Raw genomic sequence first — 23,456 nt, forward strand, 5'->3', positions numbered from 1 at the left:
GAAACTAGTTAAATATTCAGAATTACTGCTGTACAAATGAATGTTTTTGGCTAACAGTGAAGTCACAGATACATGCAAAGGTGTGTTGAAATGATGGCATTAAGGACATACAGAGATGGTCAGTATGGATACATAGATGACAGAGAGTTAGCACTGATTAGTTGGTCTTACAGGCACAAGCTTCATGTACCACTTGGTTGGAGACTGCAGCAGCACAGCAAAAAGGAGAGAAAAAAAGAGAAGAACAACAAAGACATACCTGTTAGTGAGATTAGCTCATAATGCGATTAGTAATACAAGGAGAAACATGACATCTGTGTTGGATCAAAGGGAGAGAACCTGCCTGTTATCAAGAGTGCAAGAGCAGCCCACACAATGCAAACTAACCCCTGGATTTGTGTTTCGAGTAATGTGCTGCTGTGTGTGTTGTGTGTAGAGTGTGTGTGTATCCCAGGCTTTTGCTGCTCACACATAATACAGAGGAAGGGTTTGGTTAAGGCCGGACTAAATGGAAGGCTAACTGTCAGGGTCACAGCTTCTCTCAAATAAAATATTCACATACATACATTTATCAAGCACAACATATCATACGTCATGTATTGGTGCATTATATGACATCTGTAAACTACTTACATTACATTAGGCATCTTTTTTTACCTACATTTATACTCTAAATTGCAGGTCTATACATATACAGTACAATTATTTGTTGTATCTATATTTTCTTTCTGAGACAGTTTCTGCTAATCAAGTTTTTTTTTTTTTTAAATCACTTTTATATGGTATCCAAAGCTAGTTCGCTGTGATGATGACGCAAATGGCAGGCTCTTCCGAAATGCTGAACTCCCAGCCCCTACTGCCCCAGTTTGAGAATAAGAATGAATAGAGGAAAAACTATCTTCAATAAAGCAACGCTCTAAAGACTGTGTGCTCGGCAGGGTTAAACAGAGTCTATAATCTGTGTAACAACCAATCAAACCCCTGGGGAGAGGTAAGGCCCTCGTCCACCATCATCTCCACACACACACGCACGCACGCACGCACACATACACACTCACACACTCACACACTCCACCCATCACCACTTCAATCATCCTGCAACGCCTCTCTTCCCATCAAAGTTCATCCTCTGAGGCCTGACATGTCCGTTTGAGCTTTTGCAGCTTAAAAGGATTAGTTCTGTCTATCTGTCCTGATGTTGCCTTTGCAGCCCTTCACTCTTGGGTACAGTAGGTTAAGATAAAAACACACCATTGCCCTTATGAGCTGTACAGTGTTACAGTGTACCTCAAAGGTACGCATCTCTCTGCCTGAGACAGAGGCTGCCTGTGTTACTCACATTGGAGTTATGCTGCAAAGATGGGGAGGGGGAGGTTCATTGCACAAAAACAGCAGTGTTTTGCATACTAGTGTTATAACTTTGTTCTTTTCTGATTTCTTTTTCATTATGTTAAATTGGTCCTACACAAAATGCTAATGGTCTCTGGCTAATTCCTCACCTCGTTCTGATGGATTGTCTTTCTCTGTTTGGTCTAATCAACTAACTAACCACTAATCAATGATGTCATGCATATGTTATTGTGAGTTTTGACTTTTGAAGCAGACAAAGGCACACTTAGGCCACTCTTTCATCTGCATTCATCTGAATGCAGATGAGAGAATGAAGGACACAATGAGTGTGATTTTCTCAGACACAGGGGAGTCATAAGGAAATGTGTTGTCATTATTCCAATGACCACCCAGTAAAAAATACGCAAACTTAAATATTGAAAGGCAAGAGACAAAAAAAAACCTTAGGTAGAGCTAAAAGTCATTATTAATTAAAATAGCCAATATGTGGACTGTGACTTCATCTGCCAACACAGCAAGCATTTGTTATGCAACGTGTCTTGTCTGAGGCAGAAAGACCTAAAATTTTGAAAACTGAAGTTCAAAATCTGTCCTGACTGGACAACATGCAGAGCGGTTTTAACAAGTCGTCCTTAGTTAGGAATGGTGTTACTGAAGGTCCAACTCTCAGGCTTGGGGGCCAAACAAAAGGATGCATTAACACTCACTGCATTGAACTCAGTCAGTCACACGGTGACTACTGTTAAAATTGGAAAGATGCAACAATGTGATGATGTCACTTTTTGATGCGACATCACCAGTTGAAAGTATGTGCGTGTTCAAGCTGAGGCATGCCGTGATGCGTCTGCAGACTGACCGCTCAGATCAGCATCAAACACAGTGGACACCACACACACACACACACACATTCATACACTGCCGTGCTAAGTTTCAACTCTCTACAGCCCAAAACGCATGGAACAGGGTAGAGATGTTTTTCCCTCCTGGTAAACTGTCTAAGTCTAACGTTTCTACAAAGCAGCATCACTGACACTGTTGTGACATGGTGTGTTGCATGACATAAACCGGTGACAGAGAAGAGGCGGGGCAAGGAGGTCTGACCCAAGAGTTAGGGGTGAGGATGGGTCTGAGGAGTAGACTGAAGATCAATGGCAGATGGGATATAAAATAAAATAAGATACAAAATAAAAGACAGAACATAACTGAAATGAAAATTGGCATAGTTATCTTAAGTCCAAAACAAACACTGTATTGTTTGAAAACAACACAAAGGTCACATTTCCCCCCTGCAGAGCTGCTGTTGTGGCCTAATACCGGTAAATGATTGGGAGGTGAGAGGCAGAAGCCAAGCATGAAGGATGAGGCTGCCCCTTCCCCTCCTCCCTCTTCTCTGTTCATCACTTTGCTGCGTCGGGCTCATAAACAACGGTTGCCATGCCAACTCTCTGACCCTCTCTCTGCCAGAACATAATACCAAGTGTGTAGCTTTACTGGTGGCTCACAATGGAATCATAGAGACACTCGTATTGCACAGAGAAATTCAAGTATCTGCACGATATGTACCTGCAGCATGCCAAGCAGCATATGACACACTGAAGCCTTTGTTTATGTCATATAAACAGTTGAAATACGAAAACAAGTATCCCACATCAAGTTTTTGTGGACCTGACTGAAATAGCTTAAATGTGGTATTTAGTGAGATTTAAATTGATTTATATGCACCAGTTCATTATTTATTGTAAATTAAGGCCAAACACAGATTACTCCAGCTACACTCAAATATAGTATTAAACACACACATATAAAACAGACACACACACATACAGGCCTGTCTTACTGCTGATATTAGAGTCAGTTATACAACAGATTTTGGCCATGGGCATGACGCTGAACCTGGGTGACCTCGTACTAAATTACTGCTGGCCTAATCAGAGCAGAGAGCACTGGTCTGCTGGGTTAGGCACACATCAAGAGAGTGAAGCCTGTGTGGTCATCTGTGTGGATAGACGTTTCATTTAATACAAACTGAGCTTCGTCTAAAGCTCACACATTAGCTTATAGCTAAATCTGGTACTGCTTATGTGCTGTACATTGTCCCTGTTCAATAAACAAATAAATAAATAAACATAAGTGAACAGGATATTATTGATGGTGGCTGGATTTTAAGGGTTTTAATATCTGTTGAGAAAACTGCTGCCTGATATTGAAGTCGCACAGCTGTATGGGACAAAATATATGACAAAGGGAAATGCTGTGGTTAATACAATTAAGGGGGGGGGTGATTCACTTAGCTTTATTTGAAACTGTCCATCAGACTGGTGACACCTGTATGTCCATGTTTATTCAATAAAATGTTGAAGCTGGGAAAGGAAAAAAAAATAAAAAAGAAGAAAGAAGAACAAAAACTCACACTCCCAGCAGGCTCGGTGCTCTCCGTCTCCCTCTTCCTCTGCTCCTGGGCCACAATGTCTTTCAGATACTCGTTTACCTGAAAGAGTGAGCGCCGACAGCAGGATCAATGAGAGAAAACTCTAAATAAGAAGCATGCTAAGACTTACATTACATCTTTAGCTCAAATATGAAGAGAAAAAGCCTACAATTCAAAACATGAGATTTTGGTTATTACTTAAAGAGAGGTTTCATTGTTAGTTGTGTTAAACATTCTATGAAACTTTTAGTTCCCACTGTTATAACAGTGGAACATCACCCCATGAGCAATACTGACACATATTCAATTCCATTCAATTTGGTTAATTGTGACTGAACTGTCACTTGCATATGTTTTTTTCATTGTCGAAATGAAGACATGCTCAAATCTGATTGGTAGATCTAAGTAGATTCCCAGTCACTTGATTATGGTTTCATATATCAACTTCAGGATACAATGGCTAGACATAACACAGGCTGATTGACTTGTGTCAGGAATTTAGCTGTCCATATCACGTGTAAAAAACAACAACAGTACACACAGTAGGTACACACACCCACAGGCACACTTGCGCACACACACACACACACACACACACACACACACACACACACACACACACACACACACACACACACACACACACACACACACACACACTAACAGAAAAAAACCCACCTTGTTGATCCAGGTGGTCACAGCATCCTCTGTGTCATAAGGGGTTTCCACCTCAGGGTCCCAGGGTGAATACTGACGAATGCAGCCCATCACCTTCTCCGTGCTCACAGTCTCCACTGTGTACGCCATCATCAGAGAGTCGATCATTGCCAGGTGAGCGCTCTGGAAGAGGAATACAGGACAGGCAAAGATTTAGACTGAAAATAAGAACATAAGCAGGTGATGTTGGCTCCTTCCAAACAATGCCAAAAATATATATACATTTCCTTCATGCTTGTAAAGAGTCTTCTTAGTCTGTTTTCGTTGGTAAGTAAAGACGCCATTGTAGTAGTAACAGTTTACATTTGTAAAGTAAAGACGAATCACAACATTAGGCATAACACTGCAGTTGAGTGAGGAGAAAGCCATTGAGAGGGGATTGATGTATAGGATTGGACCAGAACTCCAAATCCAGCACTGTGCTGTACACATCTCATACGCTGTCTTCGGTTGAATGTTCCCTTGTGGCTGTTGCCCTGGAATTAAGTGCAATTCATCCCTGGTTACAAGACCCAGTTTGCTTGCAGCGACTACTTGTTTGTTACATTTGAGCAGCAGCTTCTCCACAAGCCAACCCAATTAATCAGCCGTAAAGATGAAGTGGCCACTTGAATATCCACTACAATAAAGTGCACCGGGGAGAAGGAATGATGCATTGAAAACATGAGTTAAGGGTTTGATGGTGAAAGTAATGTTAAAGAGCTCATTATGTCACTAAAGAACCAATGTGTCATTGTATGCTAATATACTATGACAGAGAATTAAGCCAGAAGTTGGTTAAGCATCTGTCTCTGTCTTCTTTTGTCTTACTTTGAATCACACTGTCGCTGCCTTATTGTACAGCTGTTAGGTTGTAATAGTGAGTGATGTGTGGCGACCCTAACCCTGCTGAAATGAATATAGCATGATTTCTCCTATTTGGCAAGATGGCCTTTGAGGTTATCAACCATGAGTGTATATTCATTTCTGAATTAAATGACACGGTGTGACACTGCATTAGCTTAATGCTTAAATTCCACCTTCTGTGATCTGGCAACCCAGCAGCAAAACCAATCTCATTTAATGATACACTGCCAAGATGTGTTCTATTTGGGCCTGCATTTAGCCTGTCCATACATTGTGAAACCTTGTGTGCACACACATTGACACCCTGTTATCAGTGGAGCACAGTTAGAAATCGGTCCCCTCCCCAAAGGCCTCCTTTCCCTTCCCTTCGGCTGGGCAATTTGAGGATATTGATTTGGATCTGCTGTGGTCTAATGAGATACAATGACAACAAGGATAATTAATCTAGTTTAGTAGACCACGGACCCGCACAGTCTCTAATTATATTTAATGACAGTGGGCCATAGACGGGGTGGAAGAGAATAGTGTAGGACCAAATGCTCATTCTAGGATGTGGGGTGTTTGTCCCAGGGAACTTATAACAGCACTTAAAAGTCATAAAATGGTAGCAACAAGCAACAGTTTAAGATTGCATTGACGTTTTTAACATAACGCCTGAATTGTGATGACCTGATTTCCCTCTTGACAGACCAATACCGATAAACTGTGTTGCCGATATTGTGCAGAGCTCGAAGAAACTGAAGGCTGGCGAATGATCAGCTAACCTACTATGTGTAAATGTCAGATGAAAGCTGGAAGAAAGAAGAAAGGTTTCAGGACTTTCTCGTTTGAGCCTAAAGCTGCCTGTGTTTAAGGCTATTCATTTATCTATATCCCACAATTCATACTGTTGAACTTATCCACACCTGGAGCATTTTAGAGATCACATGTCTTGCTTGGGGGTATCTAGGCAACTGCAAGGTGGGAAAATGTTGCGACCTATGGTTGCGACTTGCACTGCATTTGGTTATTTCCCCAGGATTCAAAATGGTAACGTTCTAATTATAACACTGGCTCTCTAACTTTTATGTTCTGCTTCCCCACGATTCTGGTTTCATACAGATGCTGACAATGAAGACTAGACTAATGTGCAGTTTTTTTTTAAATCACACAACAATGAAACGCACACAGTCTTGGACAAGTCTGTGGACACAGAAACAAACAAGCGATCATTTATTTTGCTTTCTCATCTAAACTGATTAATTCTCGTTTTGATTCCTTATGAAGTAGGAAGATTCCGGTCAATATCATGTTGATATTTTTCTGATGAATTGCTGGGTCTCTGTATTAACTCTCTCCCGGGGAGACAGACACCCACCCAGCACAGTTCGTCTTTAATACAGCTTCTCGGTGAAAGGGGAAGAGAAGAAAATCCACCGTAGAAGCCTGATTTAAAATTGCAAAAAAAGTAAATGCAAAGACCAAACCGCACTGTGTACAGTCTGTTGTAAATTAACTAAAATATCTGTTGTCTGAGCTCAGAGCACCCAGATTTGTTGCAGCCTAAACCAGATGCAGAAAATAAATCACTCGCCGTTAATGTCAAAGGATCTGTGAAAACTGTTTCTGAATCCCACAGACTTGCATTGAGGTTATGACTATACAGTCATGTCTTTACCATAACTTAATCTTAAATCTTGAAGTTAATGTTCAATCTGAGCCGATTGTTTTTAGTGGAGTGCAATGCTTCATTGATCATTTATGATCTCCAAAGATTTAAATACATAAAAAAAAAAAAAAAAAGGACCCTAAATTGAACTGTCCTTAATCACCACACTGCAGTGCGGTCTCCCGGCCCTCCTGAGTGCTGAGGAAACAGTGATTCCACATGGGCTCAGGGGTGATGTAATATTGAAATGCCGTCTGCTTTTAGTATTGCAGCTCTCCTGTCCAGGCCCAGAGGCTCCATGCCTAAAAATGGAACCTGTCTAGATTCAGGTAACTTCACGCCAACTCAGCTGGACATGGAAAAGCTCTCAGCTCTTCCTATCTCTGCTCTCTTTTAAAGGTTGTCCTAAGTTACTGTGAAGTTAAAAGGGAAAACAATATATCCTTCCCCTTTCCTGTGTGTCTTCTCTGCAGTATTTCCTTTTCAGATGGCATAATCACTGCTTTGACATCGTCAGAAATAAAAAGGCTCTCACTCACATGCACAAACTGCCAACAGTGAGGTCTGGCATCACTTGTGGGGAAAGGAGCGTTTAAGCAGCATAGCCAACCTTCCCCCCTCCATATGCTCCATACCCAACCTAGCAATTTTATGGAAACCTCAAAGCTAACCTTAGAACACTATCTGGGGACAGTGTTGACCTAGCCTGGAGATATTCCTGGGCGCCAAAACCTTCCATTATGTTGGACACAGGGCCCTCCGGGTTGTGGCTGATTTTAGAAGGAAATACAACTCATTTGACTTAAACATGATGGGCATTGAGGCAGTGGAAGTCCATGTTTGAATGCAGATAGGGTTTCAAAGTGCCACAAAAGGAAACACATGTTACATTTGGTACAATGCGTTATTCTATATTATATGATCTAAAAGTGATGTATTCCTTTCTTTTCTATTCGTGTCACATGAGATCTCATGCACCCTAAAACTTGGACTTCAAAAAAGCAGAGTACAACGATGCAGATGCAGTTGAGCATCAGGGTGCACTGTGCAACATTGTTATAAATATAATAGTATTAGTACTAATAATAGTATACTATTCTATAATATTAGTTTTGGTATGTTTCTATGAATCCATGTGAATTAGGAATACATTACTCACATACTATTTTGTTGCACCCAAATTTGTCATTATTATCAAAATATAAGGTTTTGAATTCATGCGAATCTAAATGACAATTGAAACACATTCTATAAGGAAGGCCTATAATGAAGAATAATGCTTATGTAATTTAATCTCAGTCAACGAAACCTTTATTAAGCTCTTCACATGGCCAAATCTGTAGCAGCATAAATTCCCTCCAGATGAATGGCTAATGCAGCCTTACCAATCCTTACATTTGTAATGTCAGTAATACAGGAAACCAGGGGGATATTTTAAGATAATGTAGAGTGAGAATGATTTCTCACTAAATCCCCTGCTCTAAAATGTAAAGAGGAAATGTCACAGATTTTCTCTATTTGTAACAGGCTTATATTTCACCAGATCAGAAGACGTAGCATGCTTTTTTCTTATTAACTGCATTTTGAAAAAAGAAAGAAAAAAAGATACATACTATCTTAAAAAAAGAATTGCAGAGTTAAAAAAATCCATCACTGACTACAGAACAGCGTTGTAACAGCTGACACGGAAAATCTTCTCTCTGCACAGCTCAAAGGGCCCTAAATGAATGTGCATCCCTACAATCCCTGAAAACGAATCATGCAGATTCAGCATTATGAGTTTCTTCTATTCATTAAATAAAAACATATTCGATCATAAACAATAAACAAACAAAAACCCAACAGCCTAAAACACATTCTAACACTAACCGGGACAGAACGATGCTGAGGGAGCAGGACATGACATAATGTGCTTGCTGCCTACCCATCCATACTGTACTGCTTGGGAGTCGCCCGCTGGCATTGAGCATAACATACTGGCTGTGACTTGGCTCAGGCCCACAAGGACAGACAGTGCTTAGATGGGCTTCACTTCCACCCTGCTGCTTCGCCCCTCTTTGTTCGTAAGATCAGAAGGGCAGAACAAGGAAAGTAGAAGATTTCTATTCAAGTATTTTTTTCCCCGCCTGGCTTTCTGTAGGCTACCTACCAGTACCTACCTACCTCACCATATGTGTGTCTCAGAAATGCCGTCTGCTCTGCTCCAGCGTTTCAGTACCCTGAGTGTCTGCACATACGAGCACACACTGTGCAATACAACACACACACACAGGCGCACACTCTTGCACTCGCTTACACACACAAGTGCGCCCCACACCCTGCTTCCTCGAGTGTAACCATGGAAACGGAGAGCCTGCCCAATAGGGGTGGTGATGGAGGAAAGAGAAGCGAGAAAGACTAACAGGAGCAAGTAAATTCAATCATATTCATCCAGGTTATACACATGTTTCTCAATCAATGTCACCCTGTAAAGCGGAACTGGAATTAATCGGTATTTATCCAAATATCTATCTTTGTTTAGATACATTTTAACAGGTTGCACCCATACAGTCAATAAAACAGATCAGATAGCCTACCACATAAGATGCTGTGCCTCTCACTCTCAATATAAACAGCAAATGTGCCACGGCATCTGATGTACTCTTTACATTAAATAGCTGGCTGCAATATGACCTATTTTACTAAAGCTTTATGAATTATTAAAGCTGTGACATTCAAGGTTCAGCCGCTTGCAAGACCATCGATCCTCACCACGAGGAGGTCCAGTCATTTTTGAAAAAGTATTATATTTATTATGATTTTTGTATTTTATTCCAGATGAGATAGCTCATCATTGCAATACTTGTGTGTGTGAAATTATGTTCTGATTTCTCAAGAAAATGCAGAATGTATTATAGGAACACACAAACAGTTCTACCATCTACTGAAATCCAAAATAACAATCCTGCATCTTTGTACTTGTAATTTGGATTATGGGGATTAAGGGAAAGAATAGTGATTGTCCCTTTCTCATTATCACCGCTGAGGTGCCCTTGAGCACGCAATTAACCATCAGTGCTGCAGAGGGGCCGCTCTGTCTCCGGCAAATTGTGTGAATGTTGAGCAGTGCACTGTTATGAAAGAGAGACCCAGATCAAACAAAGTCAATGACTAAATGCCAACCACTGTTTCTTAACATTAACCACCACCTTCTCTGTACTCCAGCATCACTGCAGAAATGTAAGGAGCTCTTCCATGCCTTTAGACACTACACACACACACACACACACACACACACACACACACACACACACACACACACACACACACACACACACACACACACACACACACACACACACACACACACACACACACACACACACACACACACACAGAACTACACACATAATCTATTTCCATTCATTATCCCGATTGCTGTGCGTTTTTTTTGGGTCTTGACGTCATTCTCGTCCCACTGAGTATAACGTTTCCCCTAGCAACAGGGTCAGCCTTTTACATAAGGACGTTGATTCATCGAGCCAACATTTGTCTGTAATTCAATCATGTTTATCCAGCTTTGAAATTATAACTTGTTTTCTCCCGACCACAGCTGCCCAGTGATTCACATGTAATCCATTTTTCTTGGGAGACCTCACTCGTTTTGGAAATTAATTCTCCATTCTCCAAGAGTTTCCGCTCAATCAGGAGCCTCTTTGAAAAGAACACAATTGAGAAAGTCATTTTATTGCAGCGGTGCTTTGCGTGGGCCTCTGATGTGTAATGCTAGAATAATCATTTCATATTCCTCAGCCTATATCTCCAACATCACTCCCTTCATTCGCAGTAAGCAGCACTACAGGTGGAGCAGAGTTAGCAGGGATACAGAGTGTGTGTAGGCAACTCAGTGGGCGGTGCTAAGTGCAATTCTGGATCCCGCGTCTTCAAGCGTGGGAATACGTCACGTGGCATGAAGACAGAGAGATGAGAGCCCAGGTTATAGATAGAAGAGAGAGAAAGTGACTTTGCTGACCTTGTGAAAATGTCAGTAAATGTGCTCAGTCGTGACATGTGTCAGACAAGACATCCGCAGTATCTAACTCTGGTGCTGAATGACCTACTAAAGCTCCCTCCAACATCCCCTAAAGTTGCCTATTCGGGAAATCCTTATGCAAACTTGCTGAGTTAAAAAAAAAGCCTAGCCTAAAATGCTGTGAACAGCATTTATTAACATTGCTAGCGTGCGTATTGAGAGCAGCTTACAGTTAGAAGTCTGCAGGTAGGGGCTCAGTCTCTTGCTCTTTCCTTTTAGGACAGCTATCAAACCCTCCTCTCTGATTAAGAAAGGCTGCTTTTCTCTCCACTGAGCTCAGCCTGGTATGTTCTGGTTGCCTTGTCAATCCTGAAGCTGTTTCTAAATAATAGATGATGCCCCACCTGCGCTATCATTCCAGTGTGCGGCAGGTAATCCACATGAACTGTCTCCAGTGTCGAATGTCCTCATAGCAAACAATATTACAGAGTTTCATCTCTTGTGTTTTTTTCTAAAGCTTGCTGAAATTCGTTTAAAAAATGACTTATTGTTGTCCCCTAACTGGTGTCACATTTGCTAAACCTTGAAAGAAAAAAACAATGGAAGGTAGAGGGACGGTGGAAAGTGAAATTGCATAGGGTACTTTAACACTTGTTTAGCAGCTCATTTTCACATTTGCAAGTGCCTGCTCAACACGTTCACACAAACACTTTCTGGATAAAAATCAAGTGTAAATTCCTTTGGCTTAAAATCGTTAATCCTGCAGACCACAAAATAGTACATGAAAACCTATGTTCATGTCACATGGCTATGGGCCTGTTATGTGAAACAAGCTAGAAAGGACATGCATACACACACACGATACATAAACGTACCAAAGAACACTTACAATTCCACTTATAGTGTCAATAACATTATTCACATTTAATCTTGTGAGATAAGTTGGTACTAAATACGTATTGTCTCCACAAAACAAAGCGCTCCAAACGTGAAACTCAACTCAACTTAAATAATATTCGAATTAGCATTGGAGGGAAATTAAAACCAGCAAGACTCTCCAAACAGAGTGCCAGCAAGCTGTGTGCTAATTGTTTCTAAATTGCAATTCACTGAAGCAACAAAGCCTCCTATTGAGACTTTGTCACCAAATAATAAGGATCCCTACTAAGAACCCTGCAAAGTCAACTCCGTAGTGAACTCCAACACAGAAACATCGAGATGACCTATAAAGGCAGTGGCTGCTTTAAGGTCTTACTCATCTAGTGCTATTGCTTTTTGTTGATTTGAACCCCAAGACAGTTGTAGTAGTAAGGGGGAAGTGAATAAGCAACAGCCCATCTGTATTTTACCGCGTCTGGTTTTGTATTATCTTCTTAAATGAATGTGGTTTATAAAAATGTTTAACATCACATGCATTACAAGCTTCCCATTGAAATAGACCTAAATAAAGATAAATAAGACATGGACTTTAATTTGTTGTCATGCCATAATTTGCCACAAAGCCTCTTAGCACACAGTGGACTAGAGTACATCCTGGAATCCCCTTTTTAAACTGAATCCAGAAATCGGGGAATAGTTTTGAAATCGAAAAAATCGATTTTGAAATCGGAACGTGACCCCAGGAATCGGAATCAATTCCAAAAGATTCACAGCCCTACACTGTATACGGTACGGCTCCAAATTCTTGGGTAACACATTCATAGTTAGAAAAGTGGATAGATGAGTTATTGAATGTGAAAAACACCACCACCACCACAATCCCGCCAGCATTCAAAAAGCACACACCCTGACCTCTTACCATTTGCAGCGGCCTCTTTCTCAGGTCCCTCTCGGTGACTAGCCTCTCCTGGTCGCTGACGTAGAGTCCTCGTTGAGCCAGGGCCTGGATGACGGCTTCATGGCCCAGCAGCAGGGACGGCTTGGCGGGGGGCTGGCTCTGCAGGAGGAGGGTCCCAGCCCTGCAGTACAGGTCTGCAGACAGCAGCAGGCTGGCCACTGGAGGCTTCAGGTGCTCCTGCTCATACTGGTCCATGTAGAAGGGCTCCTTTAAGTCTGCCGGGATGCCCTCTGTGAGATGCACGGGCGCGAGAGAAAAAGGGATTTTGGGTTAGAGGGATTCTAAAAAAAATTGAGATTGCATTTAATGTTAGGGCAATAAAGACCATCAGTAACAGAAAACACAGGTGTGGGTGCAAGTAGAAGATTTCAGAAGAAGACAGGGAAAACAACATGAGCGTTATCCAATTCCAATGTGTGAAAAAAAAACAGTACAACTTTGCCACGGCCTTCACCCCATTTCTCACAGGGAATTTCAATGCTGAGGTAAAGTTGAGATGAGCTGTTGTATACTGATGACAGCTTTATTCCATATATCTGCAACCGTTTTCCACTCTTCTCTGCCCTAACTTTCCTTTGGAGGGTATGATATATGCTTCATTTTGTCATTGCCAAGCTCTGACAATATCTTGACATGGATATGTGTGTGGATAGACCTCGTTGTTGCTATAGCAACTGCGGGAGTAGAGTGCAACTCAATGGATTCATCAAGTCTGTATCTCTGCAGCTCCCTGGGAACACCCCTCTCACTACACTGTCTGCTGCCTCATCAAAGAGAGAGATGGAGTGTTTGTTTGTATGGCCTCAAGAAAGTCCATAAGAAGGGGATAGTCTACTTATTCAAATACATTGCACGTGTGGAATGGAAAGTATGGCTTTTGTAAAAAAACGTGTAAAAAGAAATATCAGTGAAGCAAGCCCCTGCTTTTTTCACACGGTGTGATTCAATGATAAACTGAGATGCAGTTGCTAAAATGTGCAAACACACACACTCCTGATGCAGAGCTCATCACTGTGTCTGCAGCAGTGGTGAGAGCTTTACACTCCCCGCTGACCACACACACACACACACACACACACACACACACACACACACACACACACACACACACACACACACACACACACACACACACACACACACACACACACACACACACACACACACACACACACACACAAACAAATCAAGTCAACAAGTCACCAGCTTAGGCCGACCATTATCTATAAGGTCATGTGCAGATGGACTGATGTTATTAAGGAACATAAATTCAGAAATAAATGAATCTTTCCTCTAACCCTCCCCCTCCACAACGAGGTCACAGGTCAGCCAGAGCTACAGAGCAACAGCCCTGAAGCTGCTGCTGTGTCAGCATCCTGCTCAGGTAACTTACAAATTACATTGAATCAACAACACAGAATCTCAACATGCAGGCTAGCCTGAAATCCCAATTCTGTCTTTTGTGTAGTCCACTATTTGCTGGCCTTGCTTCATGTTGTCACTTTAATCTACAAGCTCGGGAATGTTTTTTCTGTTGTGGCCCAGTATACTGATCTTATTTTACCAAAGTTGTTATTTTTTCTAATATGTAATCAAAATTGTGGTATAATAGCTGTTATTTATGCATGGGACTGTGTGAATGCTTTTTTTGCACATAACCACTGGTATCAGTTTGTGCTTTCTGTTAGTATTTCAAAGCATTCTCTAACAAATAGCTTATGTTCGTCGTCTGTATAGGCTACATCTTGCATCTGACAGACTGCATATTCTTGATACATACTCCTGCATTGGTGTACTGTGGATACATGTGAAGTATTCAGAGCAGCGTAGGCAGAGAACTGGAGATGAGCCCGCTCTCTCTCTCTCTCCCTCTAGAGAGCTGTATTTTTGGAATCAGCCTATTTCCTGATTGGAAATACACAGAGGATCTGCAAGGAACCTCATGTTTGCTGGGGCTGTTACACCACAGTATAAAGGAATAAGCTGTGGCTTCTGCATCATATCATTTGTGGCTATTTTAGAGGCGCTGATGTGATTAAATGGACAGTCCGCTGGTTAATGTAATACTGCTTTCCAACAGGGGCCACACTTTGAGTAACTGTAATGGTAACGCTTGAAATCAGTTCATATACAATAGCGTGGGCCACGTGCCTCAAGATGTGATATGCGTCACATGAGATATAAAAGCTTAATTGTGACACAATCAGTGCTGAGACCGAAGTGAACAAACACAGGTAGTCTATACCATAAGAGCATGTATTGAGATTAGGAAATAATCCTAAATGGAGGAACCTGAAAGGTTACACCGCAAATTGGGGATTCATGAAAAAAAATTAAAGCTTAAATTTGATTTATCTGGCTCTCATTTGCTTAGGCCTACAACCTAGAAGTGTCTTCCATGGTGGTAGAAGCATAGTGCCCGCCATACAAGTGTTTCCACTTGAATTCAACTGATTTGGTTCTTCCTCTCTGTTCAATGATTTCACCCCAGCCACACCGGCTCTGTCACAGCTAGCATAGTATAGCATGAATGCCATCTGCAATGGGGTATTTGCATCGTTGCCCTGTAGAAGAACTGCACCCTTGCATCGTCATAATGCTATGAAGGGGGCGATGACAGGGACGTTGGTGGAAGAGGTGAGTCACTGTGACTGTAAATCCATGTTGTTGTAATTCCTATTGATGGACAACAGAGGGTGATACAAGTTGGAGATCAAATAAATACAAATAGGAGAATATATGTCCACTTTATGAAAAATACAACACATCCATCGGAGTCAATAATGATGTGGGGGTACAATTAAAGATGTTAAGCAAACAATAAGGCTCAATACGAAAGAAAGGCAGACTGTGTGTGTGTGTGTGTGTGTGTACCGTTTCAATTCAGCCTTCATAAAATACAGTACAACTTGAGAGGTGTTGGATAATTTCTAACCATTCAGATGACAACAAATTATTTGTTAGTGGTGTATCAGGAGTGATTTTCAGTAAACAGGATATTAAATCTCACTGAGGAAACCACAGCACCACATTGGTCCTTTTGAATTAATTTTTCTAACCCCAATTTGATTTTACAACCTCACCTATATATTTCCATGTATTAGGCCGATCCGTATAGCCAGATAAACTCACTTTGTGCCATTTTTGTATTCACCACAATAGTGAAAATGTGGTTTGCTTTCAGAGCTACAGAAGAACCAGATACATTCCCTGCAGTACAAAAAGTACTGTTGCTGCAAACCCACTTCTGACTAGGCTATATTAATGAATTGCTAAACAGATTGGACCAATTGATATAATATTTGAAGTTAAATCCTGCTGAATATCATGTCCATGTATAAACAACAAGAAAAGTACGGGAAGATATACAGTATGAGGAAGATCCAGAACGAGAAGGATTGATTCACATTTGTGTTATGCCACACAATGACATGGAGAGCCTTTGCTTCCTATACCCTGGTGACAATGTATAACAAACATTTCACATGTGATGTCTCTCTTCCTAAATGTGGATGCTGTGCCCTGAAGGTGACATCATTTGCTCCACCTTCATAACTCTGTGTTTTGTACACTGGGTACTCTCTTATGATGTATTGATCCCTGGTATCCACAAAAGGAAATGGATTATCTGCCCTCTTGGGATAGCCTAATATGTATTGTCTTTCCAACAGGCAATTCAAATGGGATCAACATTGAGCAAGAGCAACAGAACACACTAGTGTTTGTTAACCACATAGGCTAGGTTGTTCACTCATGGGAAATCACTGTCATTTTTCTACAGGGAATAGCCTACGACTAGATAATAGCCTATACTGCCTCATATCTATGGATATCTATAGCCAGCTGTCATGGCGTTTTCATTTTGAAATGAAGCCTACCACATTATACATTAATTGCATTCGGTTCTGGAGTAATGAATTAAAATGATGACACACATCACATGCATTATAAGAAGAAAAAAACAGCCTTAATATTCATGCAGCGTGCAGATAACTGTACAGTATTGCCCCTACCTGTCCCGTACGCTTTGGCCACCAGCCATGTGAGGCTGCAACAGATTTTGGCTCGGGGGAAGTCATAGTGCTCAAAGGACTTTATTGCTGGAGCAATGAAGGTCTTCTTATAAACATCCCTGACGTCCTGAACTTCACCCATGTTTCTACCTGAATTGTAGGCTATTCTTGAACCCTATGAAGCAACACAACGCAGAAGCATCCCACGACTGGAATTTGGTGGAAAAACAACAAACTGCCGTAAAGGATGAGATGCAGCGTCTTCCCGTAGACTATTCACAAGTCATTTCAGTCATACAATTCCAGTCTGGCGGCAATTTCTTTCGTGCTTTTCAGTCTAGTTGGCACAATGAGTCGTCAGCCTTGGTGTTCATCCATTCTGTCGCCTACCAGTTGAAATGGGGTTCGTCGGACCAAGCTGGGAAGGTTCCCTTTGATTTTAGGGAGAACACTGCTCTTCAGCTGGATTGAAAGCAGACACATTTCCATTATCTGGAGACAGACGGCTTCTCCCTTTCATGTCCATGTATTTTTGTATTGATAACCTACGTGTTTAGCGTCCCCCCCTGTTCAGTCTATTGGTGCCGTGGTGCGGTTTTCCTGCCGCACTATGGCTCTCCAATCTCTGGAAGACCTGCACCTTTGAGGTACACCACGCATGCGCGGAGGATACCTTCAAATGCTGTCGGTTAATACAATCTTTTTTGAGGGGTAGGCCTATCCATGGACTATGTTGTATTCTTGACCATGTAACCGTTTTTTTCCTGCATAAGGCTATACGTGGTGTATTGACGAGGACTGAACCATATATTTGACTGTACCATATACCCCACTAAAGCAGGATAATTCAAACTTTATCGTTTAATCCTTATAGCCTACCAAATGCACATACTAGTTAGAATAGCTACATTTTCGATGAGCATTTGAATGCATTTAAAGAAGACAGCCAGCACGCAATTATCGAGAAAATAGAAAGCCGAAGGGGTTTAATTAACCTACCTAGCCTACGTGTTTATACTTGTTCTCAACTTCACAGACCGTCCTCGTCTTTGAGTTTGTAATGTAGGGTAGCCTATTTATTCCAGTAGATTAATAATATTGACGGCTTACTTATTTTTTTCCAGTCACATACACCCAAATTGTAAACTCTGATAAATAATTGTGCATTCCAATAACGCTACACTGTTTAGTCAGTCCTTGCATGTTTAGTTAGAAACCATAGACACGCCAAGAAGCCCAATGACCGCGCGAGACTAGACACAGACCTATCAGAAAAGGGCTATTCTACGAACCACATTTCCCAACCTGCAAAGCAACGTGACGTCATAAGTGTGCGGCGGCGATTGTTTTGGAACTGCAGGAAAATGAAGCGAGGAGGTATTTGTTTCTTAAAAGCTTTGTGTATATGAGACATTGATCATATAAACATACATTTTCTCTGCAGTTACGAGTCATTGTTAGTGAGTCGATGTTATTTTAATATACGAAAAGGCTAAAGCTTTGGTCTCGTTTGAAGTTGCAGCCAGGATATATTTCTCAGTGAAACTGTAGGCTAATTCATTTTATTTCGGTACTAAAATGTTGGTTTAAGGAGTCGTATTTTTAAATCGATCGTCAAAATCCTTTGAGCCGATAAGGTGGATATATGGTCATGCCGTGTAGGCCTACAGGGTCTCTGCGAGTCGTTGAACGGTCTTTAAGGTCTAAATTCCAAGATTGTTTTGCCTTTTAAAATGATGACAGGTCTGGATTAAAGTATTAAAGTGTTCAATTTAACTTGTTGAAACCTTCAGAACCCCTAGTTGTAAATGGCCAAAAAAGCCACGGCAATATAATTTCGTCTTTGTTATTAAAATGTTCAATCTTTCTGAAATATGCTTTGCAAGCCAAAGAGTTTCCACCATTTGGCAAGAAATCCTGTAAAATAACTGCTAAAACAACAGCAAATCCTTGACATTAACCTAATGTTTCCCTCTGTTTGTCTGATGTTTGCAGGTTAAGAACCATAAATACAATGTTTGTGCCAAGAGCCCTGAAAGTGAAGAGACCTGCCCCGAGCTCAGGCCAAGATGTGAATAAAAAAATCAAGCTAGTTCAGGAGGAGAGAGAAGTTGAAGGCAATTCAGCTGTTCAACCAGTTCAGAAGGAGGAGGAACGATGCGAAGACCCCAAAACACAGAAAGAGACAATCCAGGCAGCAAGTGTAGCATCTCCATGTTTGACACAGTCCTTGGGCGAGGATGGACAAGAGTCTGCCTCAAGTGAAACCGAGGAGGAGGAGGAGGAGGAACCGGTCAAATCATACAAAAAGAGCCAAAGATGGCCAGAGCCTGGAGAGCCCATCTGTGTGATGTGTGGCCGCTACGGGGAATACATTTGTGACAGCACTGACAATGACGTTTGCAGTCTTGAGTGCAAAGCCAAGCATTTGGTCCAGATGGGGATGGGGACTGGGGCCGAGGCTTTTAACCGCAAGGACAAAAACGGAGATGCATTGCCTCAATATGAACAGCAGTCAGTAGACCCCGGTGGAGGGCCAAAGACTGAGGCCGGCTATTCATACAGTGAAGATATTTTCATAGCGCGCCTAACAGACGAGCAGGTGCAGCGGATCAAACATGAGTTGGGCATTGACACACAAGGGAGCGACGTCAGGAGACCCATTGTTGAGTTTGAACACTGTGGCTTCCCCGCTACGCTGATCGGCAACCTGAAAAAGGCCGGCTATGAGGCGCCCACGCCGGTCCAGATGCAGATGGTGCCTGTTGGTCTCACCGGCAGGGATGTTATTGCCAGCGCTGACACGGGCTCGGGGAAGACTGTAGCCTTCCTTCTGCCTGTGGTAGTGAGGGCTATGGAGGTATAGTGATGCAGCTAACATCTGATTCATTGACGTACATTTATTTAAATTGACACCATGAAACTGCCTACCCATACTCAGAGCAAGATCATTTTTGTATCCATCGAAGCTTCAATAGGAACTTTAATTGATAGTATTTAAAAGTTCACAAATCAGTAAACATATACGGTTACATCAATTGCTTCATCAAATAGCTTTTGGGCTCGCATATGAAGTAAGATGCTATATGCTTTTTCCTTTAGAAACCAACACATAGTGTGAGTAGCCCTGTGGCTCTCATCCTGACTCCAACCAGGGAGCTGGCCATTCAGATTGAGAGACAGGCCAAGGAGCTGGTGATGGGCCTCCCCAACATGAGATCAGCACTGCTGGTGGGCGGCATGCCGCTTCCCCCACAACTCCACCGCCTCAAGAGCAACATCAAAGTACAGTGACTGTTTTCCGAGCAATTTCCTTGTCCCTGAATGTAAATGTTTTTTTTTACTACATAATCCTGTTCTTCCTCTATTAATACCATTTAGATTATCATAGCCACCCCTGGGCGACTCATTGAGATCTTGAAGCAGAAGGCAGTGCAGCTGGACAAAGTGAAGGTTGTGGTGATTGATGAGGTATGACCAAACACAGAGTGCAATTCAGATTTGCTATAAATTAAGCTCTTAAGTGGTTACAGTTGTCCAGAAAAACTGGAATTATGTGGCTTTGACACTAAATGGGGCCTTAAGGTATCGGAATTTGACAATTTTAAACAAATAAAAATGTTATCTAACAAAGACATTCATGTTTCAGATATTTTAAGTTCTCGTCATTACATTAAGAAACTAGGAAAATAAGTCCTGAAAGCATGTGTATATATGGTGTGTACTTTAGGTTGACACCATGTTGAAGATGGGCTTCCAGCAGCAGGTCCTGGAGGTGTTGGAACAAGTCCCAGAGGAACGCCAGACCCTGCTGGCTTCAGCCACCATCCCAAAGGGGACGGAGGAGCTGGCCGCCCGACTGGTTCATGACCCTGTCCGGATTGTAATAGGAGAGAAGAACCAGCCCTGTGCTAACGTGAGGCAGATCCTGCTATGGGTAGAGGAACCCTCCAAGAAGAAGAAGCTGTTTGAGATTCTCAATGTAGGTTATGGTCGTGAGGTTTTGAGTTTAACGGTGACTTGGAGAGGAATTTTCGAAAAAAAAACGCACAATCTTTGTTTTCTCAGCAAGTCTGGTTCTCACTTTAAATATATGTTTTGGGGTGGAGTGTAAAGCCCACTTCTACTGCCAACATAGGCCTATTTAAAAGGTCAGCAGTTCTGTTTTTTGATTTGTTTTATTGCAAGCCTTAATTGTATTCTGGAAAACCAGAAAAGACTTTGTTAGGGGCAAACACAGAAAGTGGGTTAGTATCTCAATTCTAGTTTATATCAGTTTATCAATCAATCACGGTTGGCGCTGGTACCATACCAGCTTGGTATTAACTGTCTGTTATTACAGTGGTAATTCCTACAGCTCCAAGGCCCGGTCTCCCCACTGCACCATATTTAGACAGCCCGGCCCCTGTCTGGAGGAAATGGGTGGGCCTTGATCCATGGCCCCACTCCAGGAATCCCAGCAATGGCTTGCAGCATTTACACAAGGCAGAACAGGAAAGGCCTGCTTTAGCTTACCCACTGCAGAAGTGTTGTTAGTCCATTGTGTTGTTAGCAGGAACTACTTCGCAGTGTATACAGTGATTGTGATGGCGATTTATTTTTTTATTTTTTTCAAGGCAAGTTACTCATGAAAGCTCAGTGTAGTCTGTGAATAAGAAAAAGTGATGGCGCTTGCAAACCTTTGTAGTGGACATGACTGAAACAGTCATACGTTGTGGCTGTTAAGGCATGGCCCAAGACAATTTGCAAAACAAAAAAAGTTATTTACAAACCAGAGCTGTACCTAGAGACCTAGACCTGAGAAAATTCTTATTTGAGAATCCGGGACAAACATTTGGACCTCCACCTTAAGCACAGTAACATACACTAAGATACAATGTGTAGTTTGATACTGAACACATTTTTTTTCACTTTACTTGCAGCTTGATTACAATTATTTTGGAAGTTTAAAACTCAAATGGTCAATGCAAATAGAAAATCAATCTGTATATAGATATACTAAAATAACTATATAGAAATTTTCATTTAAAATGCAAAACTTAAATATCACAGCGCTGCAATGTTTTTCCTTGTGTCTTTTCAGGACAGTAAGCTGTACCAGCCTCCGGTGGTGGTATTTGTGGACTGTAAACTTGGGGCTGATCTGCTGTGTGAGGCGGTCGCCAAGGTGACAGGCTTCAAAACTGTGGCAATCCACTCTGACAAGAGGCAGTGGGAACGCAACCGCATTCTCAGGGTGAGGCCAGTGGCAGCCAGAACATGCTGTCCTAAGTGGATAAGTTGGACAGTTCTCTATACGTTTGCTTTCCATGAGCATGTTGCTCCTGAATCTTTTGCTGTGGGAACACTGAGACCTGAGACTTAGTGGGTTTTATGAGTATATTATGTATATATTAGGTAAAACAAAACCCCAAACACAGGAAAAAAGCAACACAAAGTGAATCATTAGAACAGTAGACTTAATTGTATTAATTACGTTCTTGAATAAAAGTATACAGATAAATTAACTAGAAAAGTCTGGCCTTTCCTCTTACATCTCTAGCTTTTTATATTATTATTATTATATATGTTTTTATATAGCTTCACCATTACATCAGATGGAAATATGTGAAGTGCTTTTTGCATCATCATACCAGAATGTATAGTAACATCTGTTCAAATCCTTCAGCATAAACATTGTATTCTCCAGTTTCAAAGTCCCACTCATCTAATGTTTGTCACATTTTATCAAATGAGTTCCTCAAAACCAAGTTGCATTTGGTGAAACCAAGGTTATTCAATGTCTGTCTTTCTTGTCTGAGAGTGTTGCTCTGTTGTGTCCTCAGGGGCTTCTGGATGGAGACTTTGAAGTGGTGATCAGTACAGGTGTGCTCGGCAGAGGACTGGATCTAGTCAACGTCAGATTGGTGGTTAACTTTGACATGCCAAACACAATGGACGAGTACGTCCATCAGGTTAGTGTCCAGAATAGAGGTTCACGTTCCTCGTGTGTTTATTTTTGGCTATTCTGCACTATAAAAGGGATCACGTTTGCACTGTTCAATAATGAAACTTCATTAATACTTAATCATTTGTGTGTATTACACATTAATTATGAGTAACAGGTCAATACCATTTTGCATATATACAGTATCTTATACTTTGTCAACAAAAGCTTTGTTAAAATAATAGTAAATACAGAAGGCAAGTTCATATGTTTTCCCCTTAATTCCTTCCTATCCAGATGGGCAGGGCAGGCCGGCTGGGACACAGAGGAACCGCCATCACCTTTGTCAACAACAACAACAAGAGGCTGTTCCTGGAGGTGGTGAACCGGGTCAAACCCACAGGCTCCACCCTGCCCCCTCAGCTCCTCAACTCACCCCACCTGCATGAGCAGCAGAGGAGGGAGAAGCAGAAAGCAAAGCCGGGCCACGACGATGTGATGGTCACTAAGAACAATCTATTAGACATCATAAGAAAACATGACCGCCGCAAAAAGTAGCAAGTACTTCTGATCATGCCTGCAATTGAGTTGTCTGAAATAGTAAATGCTTAATATTTGGTTTGTATGTTTTATTAAAAAATAGTAAAAGTATTCTGAAGAAATGTCTCACAATTTTTCA

General features: G+C 41.6%; 2 protein-coding genes across 2 annotated transcripts in view; one reads left to right on the forward strand and one right to left on the reverse strand.

Moving 5' to 3' along the window:
- The window catches only part of camsap2a (calmodulin regulated spectrin-associated protein family, member 2a), a 37,157-nt gene extending 20,073 nt beyond the window's left edge, over positions 1 to 17,084 (reverse strand). The window contains exons 1-4 of the mRNA XM_080031961.1: positions 16,852 to 17,084; positions 12,800 to 13,068; positions 4,457 to 4,618; positions 3,761 to 3,838 (exon numbers count right to left, since the gene is read on the reverse strand). Of these exons, the coding sequence (XP_079888087.1) occupies positions 3,761 to 3,838; positions 4,457 to 4,618; positions 12,800 to 13,068; positions 16,852 to 16,993 (651 nt within the window). The 5' untranslated portion in view covers positions 16,994 to 17,084. The remainder of the gene's footprint in view (positions 1 to 3,760; positions 3,839 to 4,456; positions 4,619 to 12,799; positions 13,069 to 16,851) is intronic.
- Positions 17,085 to 18,192: 1,108 nt separating this feature from the next.
- ddx59 (DEAD (Asp-Glu-Ala-Asp) box polypeptide 59) lies at positions 18,193 to 23,366 on the forward strand. The gene is made up of 8 exons (XM_080033161.1): positions 18,193 to 18,228; positions 18,847 to 19,711; positions 19,954 to 20,136; positions 20,233 to 20,322; positions 20,582 to 20,833; positions 21,935 to 22,087; positions 22,677 to 22,805; positions 23,075 to 23,366. The coding sequence occupies exons 2-8, from the start codon at positions 18,866 to 18,868 to the stop codon at positions 23,333 to 23,335; spliced, it is 1,914 nt and encodes a 637-aa protein (XP_079889287.1). The 5' UTR covers positions 18,193 to 18,228; positions 18,847 to 18,865; the 3' UTR covers positions 23,336 to 23,366.
- The last annotated feature ends 90 nt before the right edge of the window (positions 23,367 to 23,456 follow it).

This window comes from Ammodytes marinus (assembly GCF_949987685.1).
Source record: "Ammodytes marinus genome assembly, chromosome: 8".
Taxonomy (NCBI): Eukaryota; Metazoa; Chordata; class Actinopteri; order Uranoscopiformes; family Ammodytidae; genus Ammodytes; species Ammodytes marinus.

Bases quoted from the DNA above. Each gene is read 5' to 3' on its own strand.
- ddx59 (XM_080033161.1), top strand. From the start codon at position 18,866: ATGTTTGTGCCAAGAGCCCTGAAAGTGAAGAGACCTGCCCCGAGCTCA. The intron at 19,712-19,953 runs GTATAGTGATGC...TTTTTCCTTTAG, and splicing joins TGGTAGTGAGGGCTATGGAG to AAACCAACACATAGTGTGAG. The intron at 20,323-20,581 runs GTATGACCAAAC...TGTGTACTTTAG, and splicing joins AGGTTGTGGTGATTGATGAG to GTTGACACCATGTTGAAGAT.